This window comes from Rhea pennata, chromosome 18, assembly GCF_028389875.1.
Source record: "Rhea pennata isolate bPtePen1 chromosome 18, bPtePen1.pri, whole genome shotgun sequence".
Classification (NCBI taxonomy): domain Eukaryota; kingdom Metazoa; phylum Chordata; class Aves; order Rheiformes; family Rheidae; genus Rhea; species Rhea pennata.
The window spans coordinates 2,814,666-2,837,516 of NC_084680.1; the positions used below are offsets into that span (position 1 = coordinate 2,814,666).

General features: G+C 42.7%; 1 protein-coding gene across 13 annotated transcripts in view; it reads right to left on the reverse strand.

Moving 5' to 3' along the window:
- EXD3 (exonuclease 3'-5' domain containing 3) overlaps nucleotides 1–22,851 on the reverse strand; it is a 323,998-nt gene that overhangs the window by 155,681 nt on the left and 145,466 nt on the right. For 12 of the 13 annotated variants that reach the window (XM_062591068.1, XM_062591067.1, XM_062591070.1 and 9 more), the window contains 7 exons: nucleotides 22,543–22,756; nucleotides 21,645–21,754; nucleotides 20,332–20,542; nucleotides 18,953–19,119; nucleotides 16,443–16,613; nucleotides 10,332–10,385; nucleotides 8,500–8,631 (listed from right to left, as the gene is read on the reverse strand). In XM_062591068.1, coding sequence (XP_062447052.1) covers nucleotides 8,500–8,631; nucleotides 10,332–10,385; nucleotides 16,443–16,613; nucleotides 18,953–19,119; nucleotides 20,332–20,542; nucleotides 21,645–21,754; nucleotides 22,543–22,756 — 1,059 coding nt within the window. Of the gene's footprint in view, nucleotides 1–4,654; nucleotides 4,696–8,499; nucleotides 8,632–10,331; nucleotides 10,386–16,442; nucleotides 16,614–18,952; nucleotides 19,120–20,331; nucleotides 20,543–21,644; nucleotides 21,755–22,542; nucleotides 22,757–22,851 lie in introns of all 13 variants that reach the window. The other variant, XM_062591079.1, reaches the window with a different exon arrangement.

The window sequence follows — 22,851 nt, forward strand, 5'->3', positions numbered from 1 at the left end:
ATTCTCAGCAGGAAGTGAGAAAACATTGGTGTGCTATTACCTGTGCTACAAGATGGTCTTCATCAAACTGTTTACTAGAAAGTTTCCTGTCTACCACTATTTCATCATCTTGATGTATGAAGTGAAAACAAGGCCCTGGCGACATTTTGGTGTGTTCAAATCAATTCAGTTCACCTGAATTATTGATGAAGCTGGTCACTTTATTGTGAAAACAAGAACTTTGGCATTATTTAACTTTTAATGCACAAGCTATTTCAAATAATGAGACCCACTAATGGTATTGCTAGTCTATGCATAGGATTATCATGAGAACCCACCTGTAAATACATATGGGCATTCAAACCCTGACAGGGTTGGACATCCCATCCTTAACATGACATACAAACAATGAGCATTACAAGGGCACCAAAGTCAAAAAGAAGGAGAAACTCTACAGTGTATAAAACATGGGAATTTTGACTTCTTGACACAGTCAATACACTGAACTCTGACCTCAGGAGGCACAGGGGACTGGAAGCCAACAGAACTTAAATTGGCTACAAATCTCTTGTTTTCTCATGACATTTGAGAGAAAACACGGGGACGGTTTCTTTAGGACACATGGGAGTTATAGCTGTGTCACTGCCTTCTCCAGAGAGTTCTTCATTTTCCTTACAGTCATTCAATCACTGTCACCAACTGACCTTTCATTACTTTCTCCCAGTGCACCAGCATCACTGCTGACCAATGGATTTCCCCAATCTGTCCAAATCCAGGAGAGGAAGAAAAAGCCTGGTACAGAACTGTATAAAAGGACGTTTACTCTGCACTACATTGTGTCTTCTTTTCTATGCTAGTCTAAATACAAGTGCTGTTTTCACTGCCAATCGTTGTTTGCTTGTTCTGTTTCCACTGGCTAAAACCAGCATTTTTCCAGCTAGTGTTGCCCTCCAGGAAAAAAACACACATTCATACCTTTCTTGCATTTAGCACAGGAGAACAAAGTTGGTTCCCAGGAACAGGGATGATTTCCTCAAAAGAAAACATTTACTGTCAGCTGAGGTTTGACTTCTAATGACTAATTTGGCATCATCGTTTTCAGCACAGTAATAGATAACACCATGAATAATTAACAGCTTTTTTTTTCCTCTGAAGTTTAATATTCTCCTGCAGCTTTGCAAGTGAAAAAAGAGAAAGGAGATAAATACACAAACCAAAACCTTGGGTAGAATCTCTCACATACTTCCACAAAAAGAAGCTAAAGACAAAGATCGGTAAAAGAAATTTCACTGGAAATCAAGCTTTTGCAGACACTGAGAAAGAAAATCTGCAACATGAGACTGTCTTCCTTGAAGAAACACAGCTGATCTGCTGCATTCCCATATCTGACTTCCACTGGTCTGTGTAAAACATAAACTTCACGCTAACCCTATGAAAACAGTCAACATGCAAGAGAGACAACAGTCTGCTCCTAGCTGGTGAAAGGGGAAAAAAAATCTCAGGCTGTCATTCTTCCCTTGCTGTGACCTTCATGCTCCACTGAATTTCTGAAGATACTGAAATCTTGGCAGGAAAGTGTACAGTCTGTGGGAACGAGGCAGTACTGTCCAAGCTTGCTGGTGAGAATTAGGCCCAGTCAAGTCCCTTTTTTGGGGGGAAGCTGTGAGCTCCACATGTATTATAACACAACACTAAGAAAATTAAAGGCTGGGAATTTTTCAGGACCCTGTTTGTATGTCATGCTTTTGCCCTGCATGTGCTTCATGCTGCAGAACTGGCATGGGCAATACATTTTCCATGTTCCCATCCTTGCACACAGGATGGCCCTTCCTGCTCAGGATCATCTTCTATAAAGCAATGTATTTATGGTATATTCCCCATGATCCCATTCTAACCTTAGCAGCAGATAAAACACATTCTCTTACCCACTTAAGACACATAAATACTAACAGTTAAGCCTAGGAAGGCACCTGGAAGTCTCTAAGAGGTAGATGCAGCTTTGGAGTCAGGAGTTGCGAGTTGTATTCCTGCTGGGAGCTCCTCACCGGAGCCTGGATGAGACATATTACTTCTGCGTGCTCACATTTCCCTGCCCATAACTGTGGCTGCTCACTACGCTTAAATTAACGTTTATAACAACAATCTCAGCTCAGGCCTCTAAAGAAGCACAAACTGCGATGACAAATTTGCACATACCCTGATGCCATTTAACGATTGTCCTGTAGATCTGCTCCAAATCAGAAGAACGACAGTTCTCTGAATGAAAAGCTGCTATTTCAGGGTTAGGTATATTCACAACTGAATGCTCACATTCAGATGGTTCCAGGAACAAGTACCTTTTGAGGTCAATTCACTCCTTCAACAATGTCTCTAAAGACAGAATAATACCAGCTGTGCTTCCCGGCCAGAATCTGAGCAGTACAAGTTGCAGATTACATCTAAATTGCCAGGCCCAGGATAAACAAAAAGATTAAGAGGGCCTTACCCTTTGTGTTGAACAATCACACTCCCGAAGCAAGAAATCACAGCCTACATAGTGGGCAGGCACAGGGCTGCCTTCTCATTTGGGGCTAAGGGCTGCGCAGGAATAAGCAGCTAACACACATCGGGGGAAACCACGGATGCTGTTAATCATAGGTTCTCCTGACCTGTAGGTGCTGACAAATTGCATCCTATGGATGAACCTTTTATTAAACCACAGAGGGTTTTAAAACAATATTCTCTTTCTCAGCATTCTCAAATAGGTAAAAGCCAGTGCACATGACCCTTCTTTAACTCCTCGTTTAGATGGTGACACAGCCTTTCCAAAAAGATTTCAGGCCGAGAAGTAAATAGAGCTCCAATATTACTGAAGTGGAAGGCAACCCAAAGCTGAAATGTGGGCTCTGAGAACTGACGTTTTCTAAATTCTGCGATGATCTTCTCAGTCCCATTTCAGTTTGAGATGCTTTTTATCCTAAGCAACTCTCTTGCTGTCTCTTAATGAAGAAGTATTCTATGAAATATTTAGCCTTTCAATTTACTGCATATTAGGAAGGCCAACTGTTGTATTTAAAATAATAAAAAGACTGTTGACCAAGACAAGAAAGGTGACCACAAAATGAAATTGCTTGGTCCCACTTCCACGACACGATAGAGCAGGGAGATAGCTATTTGGCTCACAAGTTAGTGAGAAAGAAGATGTCTGGGAGTTCTCATCATCATTTGGACCGACAGAGCAGCCCACATAAAAGGAACAAAAAAGCCTGCTGATCAGATTGGTGTGACAGAGGCTCATGAGAGACATGCACATTTTCAACCTAAACGACAGCTTGAAGGATCTATATTACTAATTATCGACTAATATTGCCAGAGTTCCCAGGCTGGCTTCAAAGGTTCTCACAAAGTGCCCTAAGCACAGGGTTTTTCATCTAATCATAAGGCCTTTTTCTTTGTCCCTGCTAAATGGATTGCTCCATACTAGGTTTGCTCTGTGTAAATCAGTTTGCGCATGATGAGATTTGCAGCAATGAAATTCGTTACCTTAACCGCACAAAACCAGAAACATTCGCTGCAACTGTTATAACACTTTTGCACCTAATTTCAAAAAATGGTGGTTTCCTCTCTCCTCCCCCCCCCCCCCCCCCCCCGCCTACTCCTAATCCCATGCTAACACCTTTCTAAAAGGCAGGGGTGAGTCGCTTTGAAACATAAAGAGCAGGGAAGGGGGAGAAAAAAAAAGGTATCAGATCTCCAGACAATGAAATAAAGCAGCTATCTCTCACATCCTGCAGAGCTCAGGCTGAGGTCATAAGTTAAACAGGACATCAGAATAGGTGATGTAATTTGCTTATTTAGGATCAGAGCTTTCAGTGAAGCGAAAGAGACAACCTATTCGAATTTACTGATAATCCGATAATAAATGCAGGGCAGCTCGGCTGCAGAAACTGCAGCTGGGGCCAAAGAGATTTTTTTCCTGCACATTCATTTTTGCAGAGGATATAATTACAATCTTCCCTTCTTGCAGGAATGCCTTGAAACCTCACCTAGGGTAAAACTCCCAGTGCACTAGGTTTTGTTCAAATAGAGTCCATGCCTTGTACAGCTCAGAAGCTAAAGGGTCAAGTCAATCAGGGGGTGGGAAAGGAAAGAGGAAAGGACGTGGCCACGGCCACGCAGCAGGACCTGCTGACCAAGCTCAGGCTGGGCAGGCGAGGAGCTGACGTTTCCCATGTTTGGTGGAAAGGCAAAGCTCCTGGCTCTCAACGTTCAGCTAACTAGCAGCTTACTGCTTCTAGCAAAGCAGAACTCAGCTTTTCTGAAGACGGACAGGCCCTCCAGGCTCCAAATCTGTCTGCAGAATCTCAAACCAGCAAGAATTTTAGAGCAGAGTTATAAACTTTTAACGACAAGGTTCTTATATAACAGGAGGAATTTACTGGCTATCTTCTGCAACACAGAAGACGCCATTTTCCCTTCGAACTGTTGTGACAAACACTTGCGATATAAAGATTTAAAGCTAACAACTTGCACTATCTATCCCCTCGATTTATCACCATTCAAACTGTGATTTCGCCCTGACGATATTGCACACGATGGCATTACAACTGAGGGCTTCTATTCCCCTTCCGGAATTATCTCCCTTGACACAAGTGGTTTTTCACTGACAAGAACCCCACTAGGCCAGATATCATACCTTTGCCAAAGGAAGTCAAAGTCTGCAATACCTCCGGCTCACTGAGAAAGACAGCAAGAAATGAAGATACATTAGCCACACTATAAGGTCAATAAATGGTTATCTACATCTGCTTCTCTCATGTTTAGATAGAACTTCAAAGTTCAATGTTCCAAGCCAGTACCAAAACGACAGATAGAAAGACCAAGTCGGTCATCTGGGCAACATTTCCTAATAAAAGTTAATTTTCAAGAATTTCTTTACTAGGCTGAAATTGAGTTCCTGTCCTTTGCTGCCCTGCTACGAGTTCATAGCTCAGCTGCCACGGCCATTATGTGTGTCCTGTGCATAGATCCTGGCAATCGGAGTGCAGGTGGGTGCCACATCACGGTAGCATTGGGAGACAATCTTATCACTGATTTTACAGAGCTGAGAGAACTGCCAAACATTAAACCGCATTTAAAATGCCTTACTTGTCAAATGTTTGTATACATAACTGTAGCAGTTCAGTAAGACACTTTCTTTAGTGTCCAAATAAACTTCCTCTAAGCTGGCAGGATCAGAGAGCCTGTCTTCCACTCAAGGTAATTTGGTAGTGACCCTACAGATGCTTACTACAGCCCCTGACAACTTCACAAAGATCTTACGGAATAGTATCAGGGACCCATGTGCTGCATTTATCATTTAAGAAACATCTCCAGTATGCTTTTCACATTCACACATTTCTGAAGGTGCTATCTGGGGATATTTGAGAAGAAAAAAAGCTGTATATAAGACATCCAAATGTGGGCAGAGGTGACAGATAAAAGATGTTTGCATTTCAAATAGATAGAGGAAATGGGTTTATCACAAAGATTTTAAGGCTAGGAAGCATATAGCTTCCTGGGGGCTCTTTGCACGTCCATGAAAGACAGAATTTGTTTTACCTCCATTCAGACCCCCTAAACCATTGCCCACCGAAGGCAATACCAAGCCTAGCTAAAGGTGCTATGCACAGGTGACTTCTCCATGATGATCACAGAGTCCTTAAGATGCAACACTTGAGAAACACATGCAATAGTCATTTATGGAAGGCCATAACTGACAGCAGCCGCCAGTGTCAGAGCGTTTGACCAAAACAATCAAGCAGAAGCCCAGTACACGTCAAAGCAGAAGTGAGGAAAGCAGCACGCAGGTGATCTTCTCTTTGCATTTGCAGTGAGGAATGAGACAGAAGTAGCCAGTACTTGCCATTGTTTCAACAGAAAAAAAGGTTCAATATTTTGGCAGGTTTACAAAGCAAGTCCATTCTTTGCATCTGCAAAAGAGAGGCCATCCATCCCTGCTGAGGGTGCTGATAAAGGAAACATATTTTATAGCTATCTTGGGTCCAACATTGAATTGGGACCTATTTTTACCATGTGTTCTGTGTTACATGCATTAATTGTTACAGTAACAATATTTGCTGACATAGTCACTCAAATCATTTACAGAATATAAGCCCAAGAGACAAAACAAGCCCTTGCTCCATGAGACAGAGTGAGTCAGGCAGGATGCCACAGTGCTTCCTGTGACACACAGAAAAACGCTTATCTACAATGGATGATCACGGCTGATAACGAGTCTCCAGTGCTCCGGCAGCAGAATGGAGCCATCTTTCACCGACAGGGCTGCAGTTCAGCCTGTTCCGCTGAGCTCCATGAAGGCAAGGATGGCCAAGCTTTCAAATCAGTACTGCCTGGGCCCCCCATGCTGCTGAGCACCTACATGCTTCTGGAAGCTTAGCCATGCAATCGGAATTCCCAGGCCACAGGGACAGACCAACTCCTTGGTTGCCCATTAGCAACAGAGATTTCTGCAAGTTGCTGGCAGATCTCAGATCAGTTTGCAAAGATTAGAGGAGCAGCATGAAGGGAAGGATCTAGTTAGTCCTCCATCCTGACTAAGTCCAATCAGCTTCACTAAGTCTGCAGAGAATTAGGATGTTTTGGAAAGAACTCGCAAACGAAGTCGTGTGGGCTGCAGAGGTCCCAGAGCATCCTTTTAAAGGGAGAAATTTGCCATTTTTTCAATGTGGGCAGCTAATACTCTTTATAGTAATGTACTATGATCCTTTTCAATTTACTGACTGCAGCTCCCCTCTTCACACATATATTTCCCAAGAACTGCAGGTGCAGAGCACTCTTGTGCAACTAGCTGTATGCCTGCTAGGAATATAAAGCTGCAGAAACCCTGGGATTCTCCTTGAGAGCAGCAGTATCATATCAGTGAAACTTGTGGTGCAATACGTAGCAGACAGCTGAACAAAATCCCCAAATGCCAAAGCCTTAAATGTAGGTAGATGCATGCTTCAGAACGCAGAACAGTTGGACATATAATAGCATCTTCCCATGTGTAGCGGTCTAAAACATGCAGCTGCTCTACTACCACAATTTACAGGAAAGACACTTCTCCTGGAAGTAAGAGGAATGCTTAGTATATATTCCTAGCCAGATTAATTATCCCTTTTTATATTGTAAACTGAGACCGCACGTACTAAAAAGCTGTATAGTTAAGCAGTTTCAGACTCCAGATCATGAGAACAGGGTTGGTTTTATGTTCCATGTTGCACCGTCTTTTGCATTTATTATAGATAGCACACATTTTTCTTCAACGTATTTTTTTTTTCACATGCACTTATTCTCACAGCCTCTCAAACAGCCATGGGGGAGAACACTACCATTTGATGGACTCTCAGGGAATCAGAGAATCTACCAAGTTTGTTATAAGATTTTTTTAATAATAATAAATAAGCCAGTGCATCACTACACAACAAAACTACAAGACTGAACGTGCTATCTTACATCATTTATCCTGAAGATCAAAAGATGAATCCATATTATTCTACTCCATCTGCATGGTGCTATGCCATTCTTACCCTTTAGACAACCTGAACAGTTGGACAACTCTCATGTTCTGTACAAGTTACAGACACGGTTCTATCAACTTCTAACATCAGATACAAGCAAAGTCCTAGAAAAACACACTCTGTTGCATTTGCTCAATAGTCATTTCTACAACATTCATACAGTTCCAGCAAGCCAGAAGACCCTGTTAGCTGTCTACTAAAAGGCACTGGGCCAGACTTTACTGAAGTGCTCTGCTGGCGTGTTTACTCATAAGAGAAAGCTCTTTTTCTAGCTAGATTAGCATTTTTTCCCTTTTCTTTCTTTAAACACTGGTAAGATGAGAAATGTTGAAGTTGGAAGTTGGTTTATATTACTACTTTTGAAGGGATAAGTTTCAGTGTGTTACTGTTAACACATACAACAGTGAAACTTGGAAGACATGGAGCAGATTTGAGCTAACAAAATCAGGATTTCTTCTTAAAAAACAATCCACAGATATCCAATGCCAAACAATCTGGAATCATCAGCTAGCATGGACATGAATTAACCAAATAGTTCCTTGAAAAAAATAAGACCTTGAAAAAAATCCCCCTATTAAAATAATTAAGTGTTATCAGAATCATAGAGCTATAATTATACTTGGTTTATAATTAAAACACCATGTGTCCTAGACAGAGAATGCAGGCACAAGAAAAATATAATCATGATAGTCAATGCCAAAAAACATGCCAAGTACCGAAGATCTGAAAATCAGCACAGTTTCTAGCAAGTTGCATATGCAGTGCTTGTTCTGTTTGACTTAGTCATGAGCACCCATGAATGATATTAGCACACTCAAAAACCTCTCACAGCTTTGCAAGACATTGCCAAAGTCCGAGAAGAAATATTGGCAACCAAGAACAAACCACTGAAGGCAAAACATAAAAAGCTGAAATGGTGTCTGTTGTGCAAGGAACAGCTAGTGAGCACTGGCTTTAATTCAGAAAAGGCTAGACCTACCTGGCAGCGACTGAAGATATCGGCCAAGGTTACTTGAACATTGAAGTGCTTCAGAACCTGCAGGGCCTGTTCTTTTGCCTTTTCTGAGCAGTTCACAGAGAAACATCTTCCTTCTCCTACCTGGGACTGCAGCTTCAAAAGATAAATCATAAACAAAAAAATAAATAAGGCACTCCATGCATAATGATGTTTTCTTTTTTCTTTATTTTTCTAATGCATTTTGTTTGGTTTTAATAACAAGTAACATTTGGAGTTAATATATCTTTACAGACTGAAGTTTGATCTAATGAACACAATAGGTCATTTAACACTTCGCCACCATTGCAAATAGCTTTGCGACTGCTGAAGAGGAATAATGTTCAATATATCATACATGATAGTCTAAGTTTCCTTTAACTTATTATTCAATGGTGTGTGGTGCTAACAGTGATAGCAAGAGGAAACTGAATTTAATCATAGCTTTCACATGAAACCTGGCCAGATCACACACTGTTTGCAAAAGCGCAATCAAGGAGACGTGTCTAATGACAGTTTTACCACTTCAGCCCTTCAAGTTTATACACTTTTTTTTTACCTGGAATTAATAGATGGCTAATGACTTTGAAGTGGTTGATGTGGACACTCCCTCAATGTTTGCTCCACATTTAGCGCAGATGTCTGTATCTGGGAATGCTCACTGGGAAGTGTCCAGACACATCTTTATGAATGTGATAAAAACTGACAGTGAGCTGGGATCAACTAAATGCAAGTAAAGAGGCTGGCAGAGCCATTCTGTCCGCATGTAAGGCATACAAAGGCAAGTGAACAAAGGAAACCAGACATTTCCCAGGACAATATTGCACCCTGGGAAGCAATTATTTTCCTTTTGCAATTTCTACTCAGTGCTTTGGAGTTAGAGCTTTGCCAAGCAAGATTATGCCAGATTCTGAAATACCTACAGCATCAGCTGTAGATGCTATCAACCACAGTCTGGATAAGGAACCTGTAACATGGCATGGCTCCACTTGCCTCACAGTATCTCATCATGTGGGTAATTTTCCTGAATGTTCAGCTATAAACTAGGAAAGTTCTGCAAATGCTCCACATAACTATATGAATAGTTGGGATCTTTTGTATCTATAGTTTGAAATGAAGTCCTGCACTCTGCCTTATGCATGTAATGCTGAATAATTTCACTTCTCCAGATGAATTTTTGGGCAACAGCAGAGGGCACTTGCAGCAGGCATCATGACACTGTAGCCACTGACTTGACAGGTTCAGGATATTCCCACCAACACTCTGCTTTGCAGTATGCTTCACAAAAGGCTCTGAATGTCTGGTGCTGAGCGTAAGGTTGGGTTTTGCTTTGTTTTTTGTGTGTCTGTAGAGCAACTCAGCCTTCCACCTGGTCTCATGCTTGGTGGCTTCAACTGCCTCTCTTCTGAGCTCCAACAAAAGTCTTTAAGTATCGAAAAACAGCAGAGTGCTCTGTCAGTATGGAACCGGTCAGCAAACAAGAATCTTTGTGATAAAATGCATGGGAAGTGAGTTGCATTTTGCTTGCTGGTAGGGCTATACAGAAACACTCTGGCTTGAATTTTTTGACATAGAGGTCAATTGCTCTCTCTGCTGATGAAGTATCAAGCCTAAATGAAACTTCAACCCAACCTTTGGCTGTTCAGAACAAGAGCAAACCTCACAAGACCCTTTTTGTAGTCTTCAGTGCAGAAGATGGACAAAAAAGCCAAGCCAGCTGTTCTTTCACATCTGGCTTTTCCTCTTCTCTACACTGCATGTCCCAGACCATGCAGTGACACAGTGCCAGAGAAATACCAGAAGTTCTAAGCACTTACAGTCTGATATGGGAGTCCAGAGGTTAAAATGACCCTTCCTTCCTGTCGGGCAATCTGGAAAAAAGAAACAGTAAAAATCATTAATTAACATGGGCTGAAGTTACCAGTGAATTCAAGCTTTCCTTCCAGTTAAAACACAGGGAATATGAACTGGAGACATAGAGTCCTTCTTCCCAGTATTGACATACACTATGGCAAGAGTATCTGGGTCTAGTTCAACAGTATGTTTCTGACAGCAACAGCAGCTTGAGGTATTGCTCTCTCACTACACACATGCTGGAACAACTACTTGTGCATCTGCACTGCAGATGGACTAAGAAATTGATCCTATCAAAAAAGATATCAACAAGAAAAAATCCTATCAAAAAGCATTTTTTTTAGTTTTAGAGGGGTTTTTTTCCTCTTTAGGGCAAGCTATTTCTGCTTCCCTAATCTGGCTCACAAAGAAGCAAGCAGTACTGCTTGCTCAGCAATACACAGGGGAAAAAGGAAATTACCTTAAGCAGACAATTCCAGCAAAAAAACGTATCATTGAATGTGCCTGTAAGCTTCGCGGACATTAAGAAAGTGATGTTCAGTTCAACCCTTAAAGATAATGTAGTACTATTTTCCTGCAAACCAGGAACAGGCATACAGAAATCATGCGCACTTTCCAGTCCACAAAGGAAGTCTCCAAAGGAGTTTATCATCTCATGACTTGCAATCTTGTGCTTTTACCAGAGATCTTCTCCTTCAAGTGAAAGGTCTGCAAAGAATTATCAGGGGACTCATCACCCATGCTTCTGACCTTCGCAACACAGTAAGAGACATTTTTGAATGGTTTGGTGCCAAAAGAAGATACTAAATTTGGAACTGCAATTCTTCAGAAAGACAAAAGTGTGACTGATTTTCGTATGATTAAATGACATTTCTGCCTCCCACCACTTCACCCTTTCCTCTAGGAAGAAAGTAATTTCAGGGCCACAGTGAGAGGAGGATTCCCATGTGAACCAGCACTTCTGCTCCGCTAGTGCTGACAAGCGTGGCACCTCGAGGTAGGCATGAAGTTATTTTTCTTCTCTGGCTTGGATTCTGCTGGAAACCCTTGCATTTTTCACTATTTCCAGATGCATGTCACAGCTGTCCCTCTTCTGATTCAGAATTTCAGAAGCTTTCTCTGGATCACTCTCTAACTCTGGCAGGATACGTCTGGCGATCAGAGTCCTGCTGCACTTCCCAGACAGCTTTGACAACACCAAGCATAGCCAGGGAACACCAAGTGTTGGAAGACAAATAGAGTTTTCTTAAATTTTCTCCTGGGTATCTATTCTCTTAAGACCCATTTGACCTATGGAGACATATAATGAGAAGGAGGCTCTGAAGGCACAAACTACTCTTTTAGCCAATCCAACAATCATTTTCTTCCTAATTTGACCTTCCAGGTAGCCTTTTTCCTCCTTTCTTTTGCAAAGTCACTGGTCCAGCTACCAATTCTTCACTAAAATAGGAACTGGAAACAATTTCTAAAGCACCTTCCTTTAGCTAAAACTACTGAATTTCTCTCAAAACTAACTCCCTCTCTCAGTAAAGTAAAAAAATTTAAGGAATTGGAATCTTGAAGTGACAGCTGAGATATCCCTTGCTCAATGCAATCCTACCATGTAGTTAGGATTACTGAACACCCCATATGCAACCGGCCAACAAACAAGCCTCATGGCACATCTCCAAGAGAAGTCCAGTGAGGCATCAGCTAAACTCCACCATAGTGGGGGACAAGGGAAAAGAAAGCTCTGAAATTCCTCCAGACCCATGTGCGTTTCAGGGTAAGGCAGAAGATTTCATAGCTGCAGCACTCAATTCTGACTTCCTGCATTCAGGGTTAATTAGTTCAGGCTTGATAAATCCCCTTATCTGAACGGCTCTGCAGAGACAAGTAAGGAACATCAAATAAAAAGGAGAAAAGCAGTAACTGTTCCAGCATATTTTTCCACCTCTGGAACAATGACTGAGAGAAGCAAGGAAAGCCAGAAAAGCCATGTGATAGCACACATCTGACTGAAACCTGCAGAGGACACATGCTGGAGAAAAGAGCACAATTCTTTCTCTTCCTTTGAAAGAGGTAACTGAACTTCAGGACCAACTGGGAGACACTGTGATCAGAAACACAGATAAAAGGAAAGAAACGATCAGTGCAGCATGCTGGAGTGGGAGTCAGGGACTTGTTCTCCATCCCAAACACTGCACAGAGGTCACTGGCCTCAGTTTCACAATCTATCAAAAAGATGATATCAACTTCCTCTGGAAATGACTTAGCTCTTCTGAATAAAAAGACCTACCTAAGAATTTGTGATTACCATTTAGCCTTTAAGAAGCCTGTATGTTCAGCTAACGTTAATCTTGCAGAGATCAACGAACACAAGTGATTCATGGGCAAAAGAGTCCTCAAAGGTCAAGAACTGAAGAGGGAAGAAAAGAGAGAGACTCTGTTTCAAAGCAAGCACCAGCAGCAGGATTCCTTACAACCTAAAGAATGCGGATTTAAGTCCAAAGAAAGTTTCAAGAAACAGCAACATAGGGCTGTAGCCTCGTAATTTAAGGGAAAGAAAGACTGTGCTTTATGTGGTCAAGCCCTTGCTTGATGTGCATCAGGCAGTATTACATGTCCTTGAAGAGGCAAACTGCAGTGTGCCTTTTGCAAGGTATTTTTCTAGGAAAAGATGCAACCTCCTTGTAAGATAGAGGTTCAGGGATGATCCTGAGCCAGCATGGGCACGTTTAAACAAAAAGAAAATAGACAGCATCTGATCCAGGCTGCGCACTGGAAAATCACATGAAGCTCCACTCACTGTAGTGTTGGAAGTCCCCTTTGAGTCCCCTGGCTCCAAATTAATCCAGGGCCAATTCAGTTCCAGGTGCACATTTCTCTGGCTGACTCCTGAGATCCATCTAAACCTCGTCCTCCTCTCTGACTTGCTTGTTGACCTGGAGTTTTGGGGGAGCGGGTATAACCTTAAAAAGGAACCTTCTACACCATGAGAGCTGAACGAAACCAGTGCTACTGACTTTCTGGATCTTTTCACACTTCAAAAGATACCAAGTTTGCCTTAGCATGAAGATTATTCTTACAGATGATGATGATTTTGAAGCTGAAGAGGACAAGCCATTAAAAAACGCAACACAGGTTTAAGACTCTCTACAAAGACAAATTTGCAGAAGACAAGCTGGTAGACATGACTGGAAACTCAACAGGCCTATTATATGATTAAAGTAAAGAGAAAATATGTTTAAATTGATAAAACAGTTGTTCTTTACAGGAATAACTGCAAATGCAAGGAGTAGCTTTCCCCAACAGGGACAAGTTTAAGAGCAGCTACAAACACAGAAGGATGTTGCCTGAGAGAGAACATCTCCACATTCTTCACCAATATGAGAACAGAAGCCCCTGGGAAATGGGTGTATGCAGGAAATAACCCAACTTGAGATGGAATTGGAAGCCCCTGGCAAAGAACAGCCAGACACAAATAGCCCTTCTCAAAAGAGGCCACCGTATTTTGCTAAATAGCAGGGAGCCAGACTTAGCGAGGGAGGCTCCAGGCTGGGCCATTAGCAAAAGCACTGCTGAAGGGCCTTCTACTCAAGGTGCAGGACTGGAGAAAGCAGATGGCCAAAAAAAAAAAAAAAAGAAAAAAAGAAAAGAAACACCACCACCAACAACCACCAAAAAACCCCCTGCCTCTCAATTCACAGGCCACTCTAATTCAGGTAAGGCAGCTTGTCCAGCACATCTGGGCATTTAGCCTCTAGCTGCACAGCTGCTTAGCCAAACAACTCTGTGCACTGCACAACAGCAGCTATGATATAAATGCAATACATGCTACAAATATTATTGCCACCCCACAGAACTGCAAAATGACATGGTGCCCACAGCTGGACACAAAGCTGCTCTTCCCAAAGAGGTTAGTGCTCATGAAGAGAAGTCTAAAATGGTTGTATAAGAATAGGCTGTGAGCCTACAGATTTAACCACAGAAAAGAAAGTTTTGGTAAGAAGTTCTAATATTCCTCTATTTTTAATGATTTTCTATCTCTACTCTTACGATATAGGAGTTTCAATTTGTCACTTCTCCAATCAAGACGTAAATTAAATGGCACTAGTAAACATGCAGAGTGTAAGCTGGTGTTTTTTTTCACAGCAACTGAACGTGGGCAAAGAGGTGGAATACACTGGCTTGTGGTGTCAGGGCATGTCGATTAGATCCTTCTCCAACAGGACAGCAGATCTGAAGTTGCTGAGCTGGCACAATAAATTTAGCATGACAAACATCATCCAAGACAAGATATTTTGCCAACAATGGCAGGACAACATGGAGCGGTACACAGAACAGATTTCAAGTTTAGCCTGGGAATGGGATTTCTCAAACCAGTGCATGAGCATTACTCTTATGACTGCCACATGCATTAGTTGAATAAATTACAGAGGGGGAAAAAAATCCACGGCTGGGCAAGCACAGCTTACACAGCCCTCAGGCTTTTAAGTTATCCCTCAAGTAATATAAGGTGAATGATACGATCCATCTGCCTTCCAGTACTTGAAGTCGCTTTAACAACCACCAGTAATGAGAACAATAAGGAACAAATGCCAGGCTATTCAGAAGTTCTTGGCACTAGGAGACATGTGATATCATTGATAAATCATTTTAGTGAAATTACAGTAGTGACGAACAAACACTAACTCTGCACACATATATATGTTCCTGGTGAGGTGATGCTAATTTGGGATTGTTTTGGGACAACACTAGAATTGCCTATCTTGTGTCTGGTGACCAGGATTCAAATCTTTCTCCTGGCATTCGCTAAAGCACTTACTGGTTTTCTGATATACAGTGGTTAACATCCAACTTCTATTAAATCGGGATTGTTGGATATAAAGCAGAGTGGGAAGGGTCCATTTTTATACTTGGCTATCCAAGCACAGATCAAAGGCTCTCCAATACAGTAATACTCCATGGGTTTTTGACAGTGAAAGCATGTTTGTCCGGTCACCATAGAGAAAGCAATGTAAAACATCCTGTCCATAGCATGATAAGGTATCAGGATGAGAAGAGAAGACTGGGTTCTGGGGAGAGGCAGTGAGAGCTAGCTTGTTTAAATGACTTGTGCAAGTTTGGCAGAAATGAGATATTAATTATTTTTGCAGAAGTTAGAGCCTCCCCAGGATTCAGGCCAAGTAGACATCTGAAGAGGAAACATCCTGTGCACCAGGCCGGGTGATCAGTGCACTCTCGATAGCGACACTCTGTGTGGGCTGAATATCTCCATTTCTGGTGCAGCAGAAATATGTCTGACATGAAGAAGCACGTGTCGCTCTCCTCTGAGACGCAGAAGGTCAAAATGCTTATGGGAGTCCAGATCAGTGTTAGCTGTCCCCATGTATGTTAAAGACTTTTTCTTTCCCAAATCCTTCACTGCAATTTGCAGTTGATCACCTTTGAGTCATCTCACAAGGTGGCAGCCAGCTAGGAAGTCACCTGGTAATTTATTATGGCAAGTTTCCCTTCCATGCCGCGCAGCTGTCCTTTGATTATGTGTCAGCTGGACTGCCCCAGGTATAACACAGGCACATAGTGTCCCAGCAAGTCCAAACTGGAGTCCACTAGAAACCAAAGTGAGTTTTGGTTGCTTTTCTGGGTTTTGTGCATTTTTTTGTCGCTGTTGCAAGTGCACCAGCACTCCATTCAAGACACTGGAGACCGCAGGTCACACGTATAGCATTTGTATTCTTTATTGACTTAAAATGACAGAAACAAAGAGAGACGAGTAAGATTTGAGATCACAGCACTCTATGCAAAGCGTTGTTTGTTTGCCTTCTCTCTCCTGGAAATGGAGCGGCAAAGCCCCGCACTAATGAAGGGACTGAGGAATACCAGCTGCTACATTACACAGCTTCTAGGATTCAGCATGAGAACTGGATCTCAGCAAAGGCACAGGAGGAAGCATATGCTAGATATTTCCCACCAACCTGCTTTCAGTGCTGCCTTTGCAGTGAGGAACTAACTAGTGCATTTACTCATGAAGCAGCAGGCCTTCTCCAAGGAGCACAGACGGGAGTTACAAACACACACACATGACTAACCTCAGCAGCTTTCCTATGGTCATCTTCGTTCTCCAGAATCCGGACATCTACACCAAGGCAGCGAAGATAGCGCCCAAGGCCTTGCAACATGTTATCACAGACCACACTGAACTCCTTCGGGGAGATGGGCTCAGGGGGACAGGAAGCCTCCATGTCAAACCCTTTGCATTGCTACAGAAAAACAACAGATCTGTAAGCAGCAGAACAGAAGGTTGATTTCCACCACACCTGTGTTTTGCCTCCCTGCATTCACCTATTATGACAAATCCAATTGCTCTCTATCACCTGCATCACAATTTCCACCTCTGCAATAGGTTTAATTTCCCCTTTATGTCCCCTAGACCCTTCCTCATCAACCACCTACTACTTGGGCAGGAGGCAGAACATGATGGGACTAATTCTGAGTTAATAATTCACTTGCTGGCCAATTGACACTGATTAACTGGCCCCACAAAACAAGATTTGCAGCCTTTCCCTGGGGAAATGCTAACTTGGCCTTCTCTGTTCTACCCAGACATCAATTTTCATGAAGTCACAGAAATTCATCTTCAAGACTGCTACTCCCTTGTCAAATTAAGCTACAAGTGATATAAATTATTGTCAGGGAACAGGGCTTGTCGGACAGAAACAGGTAGACAAAGCAATCATGTCAGCCTTGTTATCTTCAGAAGTTTAAAAATAGATAGTGCCTGAATTCTGTTTTTTTTTATTTCAAATGTCTGCTGCTGGGGAAGTTCCTGCAGTTGGATACTTTGTCTTTCGGAGGCTCCCAGAAGTACAATAGCTAAATTCATGAAGAAGGGAAGTTATTAAAGAACCTCTAGTGTTTGGTTTTGCCTCTAGGAACTAGAATCACTTGGAATGACTGAAGGACACTACCACCATCTATGCAGGGGCTAACTCAGCCCTGGAAATGCTGGGGAGCACAATGTAGATACACCTCGGCTGACTGCATGAACTTGCTCAGATCTGCAAGCATCACAGATGCATTTGCATGATGCTGCATCTCCCAGAAGCTGGTACATGCTTTCAGAGCTCTGTGGCACTACTGAACCATCACTGGCTCCTGGAAGGGCCTTGGCAGACATGCAGACATGCCCTGGCACAGAGAGTATGATAATGGATCAAGCTGACCCTTCAGTGTTGAGGTAGTTAGAAGACACTACCCCCACATTGCTGCTTCTGCTCAAAGAGATGTAAAGGAGCAGCATCTGGTTCTTAACTCCTGATTATTCAATGGCAAGCAGCATCATATCCAGCTTTTTTCTCATTTTCGTGCCAGTAGAGCTCAGAGGACTTGTAAAGGAGGACAGTGTCATTAGCCCCACTTCACAGAGTAGACCAGGAAACATTGGGAAAGAGAGCTTGGAGTTGTGCATGAAGTCAGGCATAGAACTCTCGTTTTTCTGAGTCCCAGTCCAGGTTTTACCGACTACCACTTGGCTAATGAATTTGACTGTACAGAACACAAAGATGACCCATGAGTTCACAAGGTAATTCAAGCCTGAAACACTTATTTCTCCCATCTCTGTAGCAGCCACTCAAATGTGTTGTAACATACAACATTCCCATGCACACAGAGCACTTCAGAAACTACCAAGCAGCTGCGTGTTTTACTAGGACTAATGGACTAATACATTTACACACACTTGATAAGAGAATCCCAAAAAGGTAGCTATAATCAACAGTACTTCACTCCAACCATGGAAGGCATTACTGACATCAGGAGCTAAACACACATTTAGGACTACTTTGAAAGAAACACAGCCACAGCGAGCCTTGCCAGTTAATCAACAAAGCCAGTTTTCCACTTATGTTTTCATAGGTGCATAAACAAGGGGATGGCTGCATTTTGAAAGCAAAACATGTATCTTCTTTATCACTAAGAGAGAAGGATCAGTCATAATGGAAGATATTTAAGCAGTCACATAGCCCCAAGCTATCACCAGCCGGGTTTTAAGGTTCTGCCACAGCAATACACGGAAGGAGAAGGCCAGTCATGGAGTATGTGGTGGGAGGCACGGAAACAGAGACAAACCATCAGGAAAAGGGCTCCTTTTAATTTTACAGGCCCCTAATACAATAAAGGAGGCATTCCCAATGCAAAACCAATGTGCAGAAGCTCAGTTAAAAGCAAAAGTAAAGAGGTCAGAGTTTTGAAACCTAATTAATGCAACATGTAGGGCTCAGAGTTCAAATGAACAATGAGGGAAGTGGTGCTTCTGCCATCAATGTTAACTGGATTCTGCCACATGGATTTGTGCCGACGTTCTTCCAGCAAAGACAAAGGAAGCTAATATTTCAAGGAAAGCAGAACTGAGGTACCCAAAGGGGAAAGCATATCTTACAAGTAAAGGGGTGGAGTAAGGAAGATGTTTGCTGCAATAGTCCTGAGAACGGACTATAAATAGGTGTATCAGGCAGAGGAAATAGTATGACTGAAAAACAAGGTAATGTTTGGTTTGAAGGGATCTGGAGCAACATGTAACTCTTTGAAGAAGTTTACAAACCTGTCCAGAAGATGGTGGTACTTCTTGTTTATTCAGCTGCTTCTTTGCCCTGGGTTTTATACTTGGTTTTCCCACCAGACTCTCAGTCAGGTTTGAATTTAGACCAAAGCTCGCGGGATCCTTACACAGTTTCCTGTAGACCTCCAACAAGCAATATGCATCTGAAGCTAAAAGGACAGAACATGAACATCAGACAGTTTCATCCAAAAGCAAAACAGAGGCTTTTCTGATGTAAGGAAGAGCCGTCACCTTTGTAAATGCTACTGAATATAAGCATCCTGTGAAAATGCAGCTTACCCTGTCCTCTTTTACTTACTCAGTATCACACTCTAACAGGCCATGGCACAATCTCTTGACCAATTCAGAGCAATACACAATACCTTTTTGCCTTCAGGTAATTAAGACAGAGAACCAAACTGAGTCTAGCATAATGGGGCTGCTATTCACACTGAGATTTTTTTTTCCTTTCCAGGCAGAAACACATGAACACAAAGAGTCAAGGCAGAGGAGCTGAAAAAAGCCACAGGCCCTCTGCCTGCCTTATAGGGTAGCTTTAGCCAACCCATTTTACTCATCCTTGTTACAGAGCAGCAGCTCGCGCCCACGGTTTATTACCGCATCGCAGCTCTGGGAAGGTAACTTCCCTGTTAGATGCAGTATCTTAAAACGTAATAACCGAGTTGTTTGCAATCACCTGCCCACACACACTGCCATGTGGCCTCTGCTCCTTGCAGCGGGAACTGTCTTAGTCTCAGAGCCAGTTTTACAAGTCCTGGTGATTAACTTTTGTGGGAACTGTGTCAACTTCAAAGATAGCTGAATTCAACAAAGGGCTGGTTCGCTGCAGCAGCCTGTCCTTTGATGCCTCAGGAAAATACTTAGGCCCAGACTTCTGACTCTGGGGTAATCAACAATAAACTCCACTGTTCCTTCTGCAGTACCAACGCTGTGCTACAGCCTCTGACACCATGTCTACCCACGTTTAACCCTGCTCTAACAAGTACTTCACTACGACAAATGAATACAATTACTTGTTTCCGAATAAAGGCTGTGTGGTGAAATGAGGCAGAAGGAAGTGGACTTTCTTCCTTTTCAGTTAGAGAGAGGAATTTCCACCAAGATGATGTTTCATCAGATAGAATCAGCCAAGCACAGGAATTCTTTCAAAAGGGAAATAATGAATCACTGGACAGTTTAAACTTCAACCATCAAAGCCACGTCCGCAAAAGGACAAATGTCTGGCTTCTCTGAACAGGAACTAATCTATAAAGTAATTTTCTCTGTTTGCTCTCTAACGATTTTTCCAATGACAGGCAGCAGACAAATATGGCCTGTAACAGATTCTCTGGAGCACCTTGCCATGAAGCTAGTGACCACACCTGCATAGAGGATCTGTTCCTCCCGGAGAGGCCGTTTCTCCCAGTTAGACAGCTGCTCAGTTTTATCTAGAGGTTTCCCCAGTACATGTTGCACCAACAGGCTGAGCCCTCTTTCCGGCTGCCTGAACACTCTGTCCTCGCAGCTCGGGTCTGGGGCCAGTACATCGACCTTCTGGCCACCCTTCTTCCAGTCAGTGGAGCTCTTCTGCAGCTAATGGAAGGAGAAAGACGTAAAACACATGGTTATAAAACAATTTCTGCGACACCTCCTATTTCAGTAGGTGGAGCTACACAGCAGCTCTATCATCTTTATCTCTTGTATGGCACATTGCATCCCCTTGTCTCAGACAAGGACTGGGATGGTATTAGATATATACACAGAGTCTGGTTATTTGTTTAACAAACACCCTTGCTAGAAGGAAATCTGTTTCATAACCAGGGAAGGAGAAAAACTGCATTGTCTGACAGCATTGCATCAGAGCAATGGGGCTGTGACTGTTACTTCTCAGATCTGCAGGGCTCTCAGCCACGCTAGGGACTGTCAGAGACAATCTCAGTAAAATAACACAGCAGCACAGTTCAGCATCTTTTCCCTCACGGTTCCAGTGAGAAAAGATGCTTCTGCAACACAGGAGGCAATGGCCTTTTGGAAGTTTCCACGTCTCCGATTAAACCGAAGCATTGGCTGCTGGTGAGTACTTCAGACTCCACAGCACCTCCCAGGTTAAGCTATCAATCCTGAAGATCTGGGTTCATCCCAGCCTACAGCCTTAAATGAACTCTGCAAATTTTACCTGTTGAAATGTTTTTCCTTATCATTTCTGCAGACAGCGGAGAATTATTGCATTCTAACCCAGAGACAGCTGCATTTCATCTGCAAAGAAATTCCTGTACTGCATCCACCCACAGCCCTCCTGAAACATTGTGACTTCTTCACAAATCATTAACTCCATAATATCTGCTTTGGTACCACCTGATGTTGGAGTATGAGCGTTTCTACAACAAACTTCCTCATCCTAGCTGAACAGACCTGTGTCTCCATTTCAATTGCTTCTTCATAGCTTTCCTATAGGCTATGAAGAAGTTATTAGAATATCAAGCTCTGACTTCTTAGTTGACAAAAACAAAATGCTTCTGTCATTCTTTAAAAGAATCACATTATCCTTGAAACTAGAAGTGGAAAAGGTCTACTAACTCATTTAGCTGTTTCCCTGCCAACACAGGATACAAAAAGACAAACGTGAAATAATGACAATTATCTACCAACAAAGGCAAGAGAAATTATTTTCATTATCTTCAAAGTCCATCCTTACTTGTTTGTCTACTGTGAATAGATCCACTACACCTTGCGCTTGCTTATTCATGTCTTTCAGAGCAGAGCACGTGGCTGCAAGGCTATTAAGGTCTCCAGACATCGCATAACCTGGAGAAACAAACCCCAAATCAAACAGCTAGTAAAGCTCAAATCACGGCTAATTCACTGCAGCTTTCTCTAGTTTGAAGGCAAAATGCTCACAACGTATGTACAAACTTTGGTAGAAAGACTGTTCAAGGTAGGGAAAAAGCCAGCCTTCTAGCTCTCCTGTTTTTAAGACACACTCTTGCAGATCAAGATCGGGAGCATAAAGGTGGACGGAAAAGGCTTGCTGCATATTCTTGCATAGCTTCTAAAGTTGCACTTCACAACTAAATTAAAATCTGCTAGACTAGTGAAAGGCTAAAAGAGCAGCTCCACGAGAAGTCTTTAGCCTCCAATAACTTGCACCGGAAAATTATGAATATATCCTTGAAGTCAAGATTTAACACTCCCCCAAAACCTCCAAACAGAATCTAAACTCAGGTATGCTAAACTGCAGAGGTCCGGTGTCCAGCAGAGTAGCTTCAGGACAGGGCAAACAGATCTAGAAAGCTCTGGATGACAGACTTGCACAGTCCATCAAGGTTGGGTGCAAGTCAGGGCTTGGAACAGAGCTAACCAAGACAATCCCAAGTCTGAGGGGGTCAGGCCAACTCAGAAACCTTGGGTCTGGCCTGAAATGGGGAAATTTCTATCATTCCCAGCTATGCCATTTAGCCTGCTTTCTGGTATAGCAATCTTGAATACCCAGTGCTACAAAAGCTGACAACCCCAACAAGGCCTAGGAGCTTCAGACAGTAAGACAGGTTGACCTACTGTAAAGACATAAGCAGGGGAGAAGAGAAGCAAGTTACCGAGTTTAGTGATGGCTGGATCTGAATAGAGCCTCTGGATGAAATGGGAAAATTTCTCCTTCTCATCCTCCCTCTCAGCTTGCTCAAGGAGTTGTGGCAAGTCCAGCAGGAATACCTCCTCACCCACAGCGATTTGAAGGAGGGAGACACGTGGCTTCCCAACAGTGCCGAATGAAGGCCTCCATTCCATGTCAATGCCCACCACCTGTCCAGGCTGCAACACAGACAACAGGCCTTCTTCATTTACAGATTGTCTACACTTGGTTGGTACAGTCCAGCTCTTGAGAAACCAATCCTGTCCTGGGAGCA